At 39.0% G+C, this 12527-nt stretch overlaps 1 protein-coding gene across 3 annotated transcripts in view; it reads left to right on the forward strand.

Annotated features, from left to right (window-relative positions):
- The window catches only part of SLC4A10 (solute carrier family 4 member 10), a 265490-nt gene that overhangs the window by 235837 nt on the left and 17126 nt on the right, over positions 1-12527 (forward strand). For all 3 annotated transcript variants that reach the window (XM_034785814.1, XM_034785813.1, XM_034785815.1), the window contains exons 15-18: positions 4164-4269; positions 8670-8831; positions 10182-10295; positions 11115-11276. In XM_034785814.1, coding sequence (XP_034641705.1) covers positions 4164-4269; positions 8670-8831; positions 10182-10295; positions 11115-11276 — 544 coding nt within the window. The remainder of the gene's footprint in view (positions 1-4163; positions 4270-8669; positions 8832-10181; positions 10296-11114; positions 11277-12527) is intronic.

Raw genomic sequence — 12527 nt, forward strand, 5'->3', positions numbered from 1 at the left:
TTTCTTCGTGAAAGCTTTTAGATGAAGTGTCAGTGTGAAAAATGCCTCCCACATAGTAGAACTTCTTTTATGAACATTAACCCTTTATTGGCCATGATCACAGACCATGGAGCTGCTGTCAGTACGTGGACTCCATTCTAGAAAAGCCAGAGTCTCGGTTAACAAAGGGTTATCTTTTTAAATGATAGGAAATGATAACAAAATGAAGAACTGTTTTTGTATTTGTAGATTTCTGTTTTCCTGACTGATTTCTTGGTAGCTCAGCATTTATCTTTCCTTCCACAATCCCAAGAAACCAGATCCCTTGAAGTTTCCTTACTCTGATATTTTAAACATGTCTTGTCATATATGTAGTGTAGCTGTAGCCATGTCATTAGAGAGACAAGGTGGGTGAGGCAAGGTAATATCTGAAGTTTGTCCAATAAAAGAGAAATGTGAGAACCCTTTGCATTTAAGTAAAGCATTGACCAAAGGCCAAGGATGCAAAAAGCAGCTATTTTGTCACTAGATTGGTTCTGCCAACAGAGGTGCTAAAGTTTCACCATCTTATTTTTGTCAATAATGACACCTAAGGGTTCACTACCATTAATACTGGCAGGCCTTCCCTTTTGTATTTTTGTCTGTGAAAATAGCAATTTCTTCCTAGCAAATCATTATGTATCTATTAGCATAACCAAAATGACTGCTGAGGTGCTGACTTATTACTCTTTCCACAAAGGGCAGTAAAGAATATTATTTGGCACATATGATGTTTAAAACTATACTACATTACTTTAAAAACATATTTGTAGAAGTGTCCATAGCACATTGCTGTTTGATTTGAACAAGGCATGAACTCTTCAGCAGGCCAGACAGTGTGTCTAAGGTGCTGCGTAGTTGCCAACCATAAACCTTTATCTTTATAGCATTCTACTAGGAATCTTTGTACCTGCAATAGAGACAGTGAGTTATTACTTATTCCAGCTTTGTGTGCACCATTTTATCACACCCCAGACAATATTCTGAGGAAGAAAATACACTGCAATGTATTTTACTTTAGTCCAGAGGGCTTAGCTCACTAATACAGGGAAAAAAGTAGTAATGAAAGGGACTTTCATTTCATGTTATTGCTGCTGTATTCCCCTTTACTTATTTTAATTTAAGATTTTAACATTTAAAAACCTCACACTGTTAGTAAAATGTCCCTGAACACAGTATTCCTGCTGACTAATAAATTTGACTAATAAATTCCTGCTGAATTATAGTTTGGAAAAGGCTCTCCGGTGTCACTACAAACATCCATCTGCTGGCTGCATAGCTCCCAAGAGGGTATATTTCCTCCAGAGCTGTAAGCTCATTTGAAGAGGCATAGTGGAAATCTCATCTTTTACCACCTAGGGCCACTTCAATATTAAGCCAGAATTTTCTGAGGCATTCCCTTAAGCTGTAAGTACTGTATCCCCTGTAGCAGCACTTGTACAGTGATAGTCACAACAAACTGATGTCTTTAACAGAGTGAACATCTACTTTGGCTTTAATTCCATGTATCTGGTAGAAAACAAAAGTGTGGCAAGACTCACATTGACTTTAATGGTACAGGCTCAAGATTTGGCCTGTGTGGACTGTACTTACACAAATATCCTGCAGATAAATGGTCTGCCTCTAACAAACATCTATGGAATTTAGTAAATGCTAGACTAGAGCTTCATGTCTCCCTGGGAAGGAGTCGGTGATAACACTGGTGAGAAGGGATCTATTTATATAGCGTTATACAATGTGACTGACCCAACCACAAAATACACCCAATATTTTCAGGTGTTTGATTTTTATTGTCAGAATTACGAAATTCCAAAAGGTAAATTACTCAGAATATTTATTAAATCCTCTCAACAGTTATCACACTTCTGACTGTAAGGAGTTAGAAACGTTTTGCATAGTGTATCTAACTTTTAAATGTAACTTTATAATTTATAACTCATTCAGATATACAGTTTAGTATTGGTGACATGCACAGTCTTCCCTTCTATTGAGAAAGAGGCGCCCTGTATCACCCTGGCTATTGTAATCACAAAGCTAATGGGCCGTATCACACTGTCTGGCCAATCTGTGATCAGCACTGGACTTCAGGGGGCAGGAAGCTTCTGCCCCAGTGTGTTCACAGGAAATAGTAACTGGAAATAGACACATGTGCATTATTACATAAAAACCATGTATTTCCTTGCAATAATGTAGCTGATACATTGTCATGCATCAGCTTTATTATGCTACTTTAATCCAGTATTAATGTATGTGTTCTATTTATTTTGTTCAATAATATTTTGAACTAAGTTTTGAACCCACTTACTCTGCATTCAGGGTGTGATACAAAGCTCATTGAAGCCTGTTGAAAAATTCAAGTGACTTTGGATCAGGGTGTCCATTTCTAAGTTTCTTTGTATGCTGTTGCTTTATTTTATGTTCCTTGTTCATGTTGTTTTTTTCATTGTTTGTTTCATTTTTAATAATATGATTTAATTTAAAGTAAAACCAAGGAGGTCTACAAAGAAAATATGTCTCTATATGTTAAATGCAGGTGTGGGGTCACATCAGGGGTGAAAGTAACTTAAAGGACTTACCAGTACTCCGGAGTCCTGAGCAGGGGGCGGGGTCTTAACTGGAAGAGGTGGGGCCTTTAAAATCTCCTGGCCCTTTAAATCAAGATTTAAAGGGCCAGGGCTCCAGCTGCAGTAGTGGTGGCTGGGAGTCCCAGGCCCTTTAAATCACCCCCAGAGCTACCAGCTGCAGAGGTGGCTGGGAGCCCCAGGACTAGGGGGTGATTTAAAGGGCCTGGGGCTCCAGCTGCCGCTACTGCAGCGGAGCTCCGGGCCCTTTAAATGGCTGATGGGGCCCCAGTGGCTCCCATCTACTGCTGCTACTGTTGGCCTTGTTCGCAATTTAAAGGGCCCGGGAGGCTGGCCTCTGACGGGAGCCCCAGGCCTTTAAATAGCCGGCTTGGGGAAGCCGGTCTGGTCCGGCATGGCGTACCAGCTCTTGCTTGTACACCGTACCATACCGTACCAGCTTACTTTCACCTCTGGGTCACATGTATAGTACTTCAGTGGAAATCTACTTTGTGCTTTGCAGTATAGAGAGCTGCAGTTTTCATCTTACTTTATAAACCTGGGTGAAAATTCTTATCCCTATTCAATGGATAGGGAAACAGGCACAGAGAAGGTTAATGACTTGTCTAAGTGCATACTATGGTTCAGTGGCAGAGTCAAGATTTGAATATAGATCTAGTGACTCCCACCCTACGCTTAGTCTACCAGTCCACAGCTGCCCATGAAATGTTTAACACTAAGGGGGCACAGCATTTTTTGCAGCTGTTATTGCTAGTTTTGTACTGTAGGTTTTAAGTGTGCTTGACTGAAGAATGCTGCAAGGCAAGATTTTTTTCCTTTTTCCTGCAAAGTACCGTACATATTCTTTAAGACTCTGCTGAGGAGCAAGCCTCCCACAGCTGCTTCAGATGCTTAAGACTTAATTTTCATTTTAAATTGCGTGTTTGGAGCATTGTCCTCCCACGCTGCCTCTGCCACATTTCCTGTGTTCAAATACAAACTTTAAAATGAAAACGAAACTTTAAGAGCAGCTGTGGAGGAGGGGGAAAGTGGCAGATGCAGTGCGACATGTCCTGGGGATCATGCAAAACCCTGACATTTGTCCTGCGGGTTTGTCAGGACAATTACAAAAGAGAGAGAGGAAACCCAGCACGGTTAGAGTATGAGGAATGCATGACTCTAGAGCCCAGAGCCATGAATAATAGGTCATCTCTATGCAGGAAACTTCAGAGATGTGGGCTTAATAGCACTGGCGCATACTCAATAGCAAGTCAGTGCTCTTAATGAAATCTGGAGTACATCAATAGAATAAAAAGAAAATTGTGTTACTGTGTATAATCAGTTACATGTGTCACCACAATGTTATGTACTATATATGCACATGTACTTCACTGTGAAATATGCTCCTGTAGTACTGATAACTATTGATCTATATTCAGTTCCATAACAAGAATTCACTGAATTAAATTGAACTAAAATTATATTAAAAAGTAGAGCATAATTTTAATATACTAATGCCATAAGCGTAATAAAGAGTTTGAATTTCGTAAGTAAATATGAAAAAATACTTCTTTATCTTTTCAGATGTAGTTGTGTGGAGCCACATAATCCTAGCAATAAGACCTTGCAATATTGGAATGACCACAATATCTCTGCATCGGACATACCTTGGGGAAACCTAACAGTGTCAGTAAGTGAAGTATTGAAACCTAATAAATCCATGAACATGAATGTAATATTTTCTGCTATAGTCATATTAATAAATTACATTGCCCCAGCTATGATTGTATTGTTTAAATATAGCACATACAGTACTTTGCTGAACAAAGGTTAATGTAAATTTTCTATCATTAATATTTTTAGAAACCTTTTGCTAGATTATTATACAATCTTTATTAGTACTGTGATACAGCAGGGCCAGAGGGCAGCAGGTGAGTGATAGACAGGAGGTATATAAGCCCCAGGATGATTAAGGCCTTATTCCCTGTGGACTGAGGAGAGGTTACTACAGGGTAATTAGAGCACCTAAAGCCAGTTAAGGCCCCGGAAGGGAGCTGGCTGGAGAGGTCACCTGGGGAGGTGCTGCTGTGCCCTGGAGGTGGGGTCTTGCCTGAGCCCTGCCATGACCCCGCTGCCTTCTCCCCTCCAGCAGGGAGAGGGGCTGCTCCAGCGCAGCAGGGGCTGCCTGTGGGGCTGGGCCAGCCTCTCCTCCCTGAGGAGGAGGGACGGAGAGCTGACTGTAGTTTGCAAGAATATTGTTATTGACCAGAGGATCAGAGTACCAGGGGAAGCAAAACCCTGCCCAAGCAGAGCAGGGGGACTCCCCAGGCACAGAGGACTGAGAGAAACCCTGCCCATGGGGAAAGAGGGTAAGAAGTCCATGAAGCTAAAGGGGCTGGGACCCAGAATAGGGGGCTGACCCGGGTCCCTTCCCCGCTCCCCTTCTCTCCCACAACAGAGCAATAGCAGAGCCATCAACACCCAAGAATAGGGGCAAGGGGCAACGCCCTGACCCACCACACTAAGGAAAAACATGGGACCCACCACAATAGTGTCGGCCATTTGCCATAGTACATATTAAAGCAAGAATGTGCATCATTGTGCACTGCTTTAAAAAGTTTGTTTACATACTAACAGAGAAGTATGACTGAGATTGTCTAAACACATCAAATGACGACAATGAATTTGACCTAAATTCTACCAGATGGCAAAACCAAAGCTGCCTTGTCTAGAAAGAATCTATAAGCTTTATTTTCCCTAAAATACTCTTCCAGCTGTTCAGGCTATACTGATGGGGGAAAGAGAACATTTGTTAACATCCCAGTTAGTTGCTAAAGGTCTGTTTTACCCATTCCTTTAATGTCAGCTATGTAGTGTGTTACTATTGGAGTTGTATAAACATTTCCTTGACATAAAAGAAATCAAGCCACCATTCTACAGCACCTAATGCAAAATGTATTATTCTTGAAAGGGCTTGTTTCACACACACAAAATATTTGTTCCTGAACTATATATTTTTCTGGATAGGGTTGGAGCCAGGGAACCTTACACTTATTATTTTCCTTTCCCTCAGCTGCTTTTGAAGCTTGCTTGTAAATGGCATATTTGAACATAGGCTCTTTTTTTTTCTTGCAATATTTTCTTCTTTGTAAATGGTCATTTCATTACAAAGCCAATGACAATTCAGTCTAGAAAGAGAGAAAGCTGGGACAGGCTCATGAGACTCACAAGACCAGGCTTGTTTGATTTCTTCAGTAGGCAGAGTCGTCATCATAGACATGTAGTCTTTCATCTTCATGAATTTCTTTTCAGAAAATTAGGCTGGGGGAAAGCTTTCAAAAGCAAAACTCAGATTTGCCTTGGTTTAGTCAACTAAAGTCTATAAATGTTAATTCAGTTGATACTGTATTCTTTCTACAGCATAGATTTTCAACCCGGGAGTTGCCCCCCAATCCAAGGGAGTGACACAAAGATCTGAATAGGGTCATAACCACCTTCTCTTTCTTTATGGATTGATGGGAGTATGTGTAGGGGTTGTCCCTGAAACTTTTTTGTGTTGTAAAATGTGGACACAATATGGAAAAAGTTAAGAACCACAGTTCTAAGGGATCCTAGCCATTTCAGCAAAGACCTGATAGCGTGAGCTCTCAGAATAACAAGAGAAGGTGTCTGCTGTCACAGTGTTTCTCAGAGTATATTTGTATCTTAGATATAAAAAAACTAATTCAATTTTAACAATAAATGTTACTAAGCCCTAACGTGTTATATTAAGCAGCTGAAAAACTGCACACAATGAAGGATTCAGGAATATATAACTCAGCTTCCCGTCAAAGGTTTATGGTCAATAATCTAGTTTAAATTGGGAGCAGTATGATTGAACAGATTTTCCAATATCCCCCATGCCTGTCAAATAAATATCCTGATTTCCTGACCATTATATATTTATTCATCATTTGAAATTTCTTCATGTCATTCGCAACCCCTCCCTGGTGCCAAAATATGCCAGTGATAGCCCACAGTGATTTGTTCTGGTCACACACAGACAGCACTGTATTTTCCACATATTAACTCTTGTTAGTGTTCCTGGTGGTAGGCCTCATAAGTGTAGTGCTTAGCAAGGACACAGGAGTCAAGTTTATTAAAAGAGCAAAGAAAATACATTTTATTAACTGCACAAACACTTGGCTGAGTCTTAGTCTGCTCAGATTTTTGCAAATCTCTAGTTTGCACTGGGCCCGCTTAGAGTCTTGATACAGGCATTAGTATAGTCAGTTAGTAAATTGATATATATTCTTACAGGATGAAATTCATCCTTGTGCATAGGCCATCATAAAGAGACCATGTGCCTTGGTTTAACCAGGGCAGTTGTACTTTTTCATCTGGTGTCCCAAAGTCCTGAGAGCTTCTTTTAGGATGCATTAAATGTTCTGTTTTTTCATTTCATCAATCAAAGTTTTCTGGTTTTTAATACCTACTGATTGTTTGTCCCAGATGTATTGCTATACTGATATATATGTTTTGCACTCCCTTGTCTCACTCTCATCCCATACTAGGGTGTATTTCATGCCAATCATTTCAAAACCAAAGCTTGTCATAAATTGTCCAGCCATGGTACTGCAATATGAATTTGATGAGTCAGTGACTCCATGTAATTGATGAAAAAATTCTGCTCTGGCAGCATATAATGGGAAGGAATAGGTAGCTAGTGGTTGTTATAGCCTCACTTCTCCTTCTCTCTGTGGTGACCAGAACCATAAAGAGGAGGAAAGTGTGGGACAGATAGTCCATGGGGGATGGGGCAGAGCTTTGCCTTTCTTTCTTTCTTTCTTTCTTTCTTTCTTACATAAATAGAACAGGTCAAAGAAGAGTGCCAAAATGTAGAGCACCTGAGAATTCTATGATTCTAATAAATGTTGCCACAGAAGTGCCCCAATTTGTTATTTTGACAGTATGGTCAGTTACTTTTTCGCCACATAAGTCTTCTCCCATAGTCAGGTTATTGGAGAATGGACCCCTCAATTCAGGTTACTCTGTTTCTTATATTCCTTTACTTAGTGAGTGAGCAGTGGGATTCCATGTTCTATAGTTCACATCTTCATAGATTTCCCACATTTCTGTGTTCATTGTTTAGGAAGCTGAACACATCTGTATTTATGGCTGTCTGACAATCATTTTTTAGATTTCTACTAGAGGTGTATCTGAAATGTAAGGTTCACATGTGAGCTTTAGGTTGCAGCAAACCTGTATGCTATCTTTTTAAAATAAATTGGTTAAAATTTGACAAATTGTGACACGTCAGACTTTGAAGTGAAACTCTTGTCTGAAATAAATATTAATGTTTTGTTTGGTGTATTCCCTGAATTTTATCAGATCTTTTTTAGAAACAATCTCAGCTTTTCCTAAGCAAAGAAAATTTTGTGAAGTGTGCTGCCCCCTTCTGGTAAATACATTTGTTAGTTCCATTCTGGGATAATATGTAGGTCTGAATAGTTTTCCTTCAAATTATTAAGTTAAAACAAACAACTAAAGCTTGGAAATGCAACAAGAGTAGCCCGTATCAGAGTATTTTCTTTCCTTTCTCAGCAGCCATGTGAAAAGTAAACATTAAAAAAAAATACAACCAAACTATTTAAAAACAAATACAGGTTTGTTTCAAAGCATGGGAGAAGATTTATTTATCCAAACCAATTTGCCCATCCTTAATTGATATCACATAGTGATTATGTCATTAAATATCTCTAGGAAAAACTGTTAATCGTTGCTAAGTTTTGTTAGTGCTCTATGGCACAATGTCTGAGTGTATGAGATGTTCTTCATTCTGAGATGGACAATTCTCATTTTCTAGCTTTCTTTTTTTCTTCATAGCATTACAGATGAAAAGTACAGTTTGTCCATACAATTCAGATATAAAGATTTGGGGTTTTAAATGAAAGAATATCTTAAAAATTTAAAAATAGTTTACTATTGACAATATATTATATGATCTAATCTGTCATTTATTTAAGGGAGTAACTAATCACAGGAAAAAAATATATAACAGCATTTACTAGGGCATTTTTCAAAACAATCCTGCTTTGTTCTTCCTGTTAGGAATGTGGGACGTTTCATGGGGAGTACGTTGGGCGAGCCTGTGGACATCATGGCCCTTACGTTCCAGATGTTCTCTTCTGGTCAGTCATCCTGTTCTTTTCTACAGTAACACTATCATCCACACTGAAGCAGTTCAAGACTAGCCGATATTTTCCAACAAAGGTAACTGGAATATTTTTATTATTTTTAACGCAAAAGTTTGTGTAAATCTTGTGGAAGTATAAATCTCCACTGTTGCAGACCCAGTTTCTTGCTGCCCTCTATAATTTTTTGCTGGTGAAGTGCTGTAAGTTGTTGGAGTTTTGTAGAGAAATTGTTTAGTTATCTGTTTTTGTTATTTTTTCTGTTTCCATCTTGATGTTTAAAACAGAAAGTACTTCACAGCAAAATCTGACAAACAGAAATATCTTAAATCAGCCTTTAACACTGAAGAGTGACTCAGTAGGGATTTTGGTCCTAAAGGTTAAAAACTCAGCTCTCTTCAGAAAAAGGAATAATGCTAAAAAATAGCTTGATGTTCTAAAGACAACACTACTCTCACTGCAAATTGTTCTTCCTTTAGCGTGCTCTGTTTACAAGTGATGTGTCCTTCTGCAATCCTGTTCATATTCCTTAAATATTTCCCACCCTGTGCATGTTATACTCTGTACCAAAGCTATCTATCTCCCACCAATCTAGATTTCTAGGAAGAGTTGCATTGTCTCCTGAGGCTGCTGCAGTACTCCTGGCAAGAGTGCAGTGCATGCTCCCCTTTGAACCAGCTTCTCTGGTTGGTGAGGAGGAAGGATGGAGTTATTACCATCCCCCACTCCAGTGGTGGCACTGTCCTCATGCACACTCATGGGAGTGTAAGGACTGCCAATGTGCCTGACCACAATGTGAATGAACAAGAATGGGTCCTTGTGCTCTTTCTCCATGTTGTGAAATTGAAACAGCACATGGGTGAGCACAATCTCTCCCGTAAGGAAAGTATTCCCTTAAGCCAGTGGTTCTCAACCCGGGGTACATGTACCCCTGGGGATACGCAGATGTCTTCCAGGGGGTACATCAACTCATTTAGAGATTTGCCTAATTTTACAACAGGCTACAAAAAAAGGACTAGCGAAGTCAGTACAAACTAAAATTTCATACAGACAATGACTTGTTTGTACTGCTCTAAATACTATACACTGAAATGTAAGTATAATAGTTATATTCCAATTGATTTATTTTATAATTATATGATAAAAATGAGGAAGTAAGCAATTTATCAGTAAGAGTGTGCTGTGACACTTCTGTATTTTTATGTCTGATTTTTGTAAGCAAGTGGTTTTTAAGTGAGGTGAAACTTGAGAGGGTAGGCAAGACAAATCAGACTCCTGTAAGGGGTACAGTAGCCTGGAAAGGTTGAGAGCCACTGTCTTAAGCCATAAAAGGAATTAAGTTGCAGCTCTTGTATTTGCTTTCTCAAATCCCATGTGGATATTTTTGGTATTTCCCTGCTGGAAATGACATTTGGCTCAATATTTTTAGGTACGATCTATAGTCAGTGACTTCGCTGTCTTTCTCACTATTATGTCCATGGTTTTAATTGACTACGCCCTGGGAATTCCGTCTCCAAAGCTTCAGGTTCCAAATGCATTCAAGGTAATTCATTAATAAACTGTACTGTTGTATTGCATCACTAAAATACTTTGCTACATAGTAGATTAAGTAGATATTTAATAACAAGTGAATAATAATTCTTCTCTGAATGTGTGTGTGTGTGTGTGTGTGTGTGTCTATAGTTCCTAAAACAACAGGGCCTTGATCCAACTTGTGGTCCCCTTGGCTCTACCATAATACATATAAATAATAATAAACTCTTTACAGTGCAATCTTTATTATCCAAATCTCATTAATCTGAAATTCCCTGTTATCTTCACAAAAGTGAAGTTTGGCTATTTGATCCTTAGGAGCAAAGGTAGGTTGGTCTAACTAAAGAGTCTTAGCCAATTCTCTCCACCCTATTTTCCTTCTCACTCTTGCCCTTGTCTCTCATCAGGCTCCCCCGTGCTCCTTTATATTGGGGGACTCAGCCAGCAGACTGTGAAGTTTGCAGTCACATGTTTCTCAGATCATTCAAATTCTAGATTATTATATGGTTTGGGGCGTCCCCCTGAGACCTTGGATCATTATCATTTTACTGAATGCAATAAAGTCTGTGATATCCCAGTTAACATATAACTGTTAAAGACTTAAAGAAATGCTGTGTTTATATTTACCTGCTCTTTCTGGTACTGTTTTACAGTATGATGTTTAGTATATTCGTGATATTATACAGCGAGATAGTAATTCTTTATAGAAGCATCTCTAAATGAAACCTATCATTTCCTAAGTAGTGCTTGTTTGTGTAATTGCAAAGTCAGAGCATTTAATAATCACTAGAATTCTGAATTGGCCATACATTACCTTATGTTTTTGTAGCCCACCAGAGATGATCGTGGCTGGTTTGTCTCTCCTCTGGGGCCTAATCCTTGGTGGACCATTTTAGCTGCCATAATTCCAGCTCTGCTTTGTACTATCCTTATCTTTATGGACCAGCAGATTACAGCTGTTATTATCAACAGAAAAGAACACAAGCTAAAGGTATATGTTTATAGAACACAGTCAAAAGGTCATATGTTTACTTTACCTTCCTACTTTGCTTTATGTAATGTACTTTCAACACTGCTCAATAACAATTAACTTACTATGCATTATTTAGCAGTCTTTTTCAATACATTTTAAAAAATGGAGCAAGTATGTTAATTTTGTGTATGTAATTTGTATTCTTTGTCAGCGATTCTCCTTTTACACACGTCTTTAAAAGTGTTCTTAGAGCATACCCCTCAAGTCAGTGAAGCACTTAAGCAGGTGTCATTTAACTTTAAGCAGCTGTTTAAGACCCATTGACTTCAAAGAACTTCAATATATGCTTTAAGTTAAGCACTTGCCAAAGTGCTTTACTTAATCTAAACAGTCATGTCTAATATCTCTTGAAATCCAGACATCATCTGCTGGTGGGCTTAATTTTGAGAATCTATTAAGGGGACATGGTATTTTCTTATCACTTTGTTCCTTCTCTGCCTCTCTATTTCTTTTGAATTTCCCCATAAGTGCTTTCTTCCCTTCCCTTCCTTCTTGGAGGAGGGAGAAGTGTAAAAACTGAACTTTAGAGGGAAAATGGGATCTTAAAACAACATAGAACAACTTCCTGCTGGAAGTCAACAGATGGAGAGGGGAGAAAGGGGCATCACCTCTCTGAAAAGCTGCTGGGCAAAATCCAACAGCAGGCTTCTGTACTTGTATATGCAGCAAATTTAGGCCTCTTTTGACATACTTTTAATAAACAACAATCCAATCCCAGATCACTTTAGCAAATGTATTGGCATCCTTCACTTTGCACTGCCTCTTCTTCGATGATTGTGACATTTGATATGTTCTTTTTTTGCCCTTTTTGTCAGCCTGACTCTTCATGTCAATCCATAGCATTGCATGTGGTTAACTTGACAGATGCAGGAAATTGCTGCCAAGCTTTGGAATGTGTTTTTTCAGCACTGGCATCTGGGAGTCAGATGGCTCTCCTGGCTGCCCTCTTGTCTTGCTGCATATTAGTTTTACTGGGGTCTGGTATAGCATCACCTGTTGCTATGCTTTCTTGTCCTCCCATATGTCAGTTTCCTTGGATCCCGGGAAAAACTCCCTGATTCTGTATGTATTAGTGCATACATTCCTCCAAAATGTGTCAGAAGGTAAAATAGGCGTCTCTGTTAGGATTTAGATTTAAACTCCTTCGTTGAGTGCATGTGTGCATATAACTAATCTTTGTTAATACATCTCTGTGTTTAGCTAGACATG

The sequence above is a fragment of the Trachemys scripta genome, chromosome 11 (genome assembly GCF_013100865.1).
Source record: "Trachemys scripta elegans isolate TJP31775 chromosome 11, CAS_Tse_1.0, whole genome shotgun sequence".
Classification (NCBI taxonomy): domain Eukaryota; kingdom Metazoa; phylum Chordata; order Testudines; family Emydidae; genus Trachemys; species Trachemys scripta.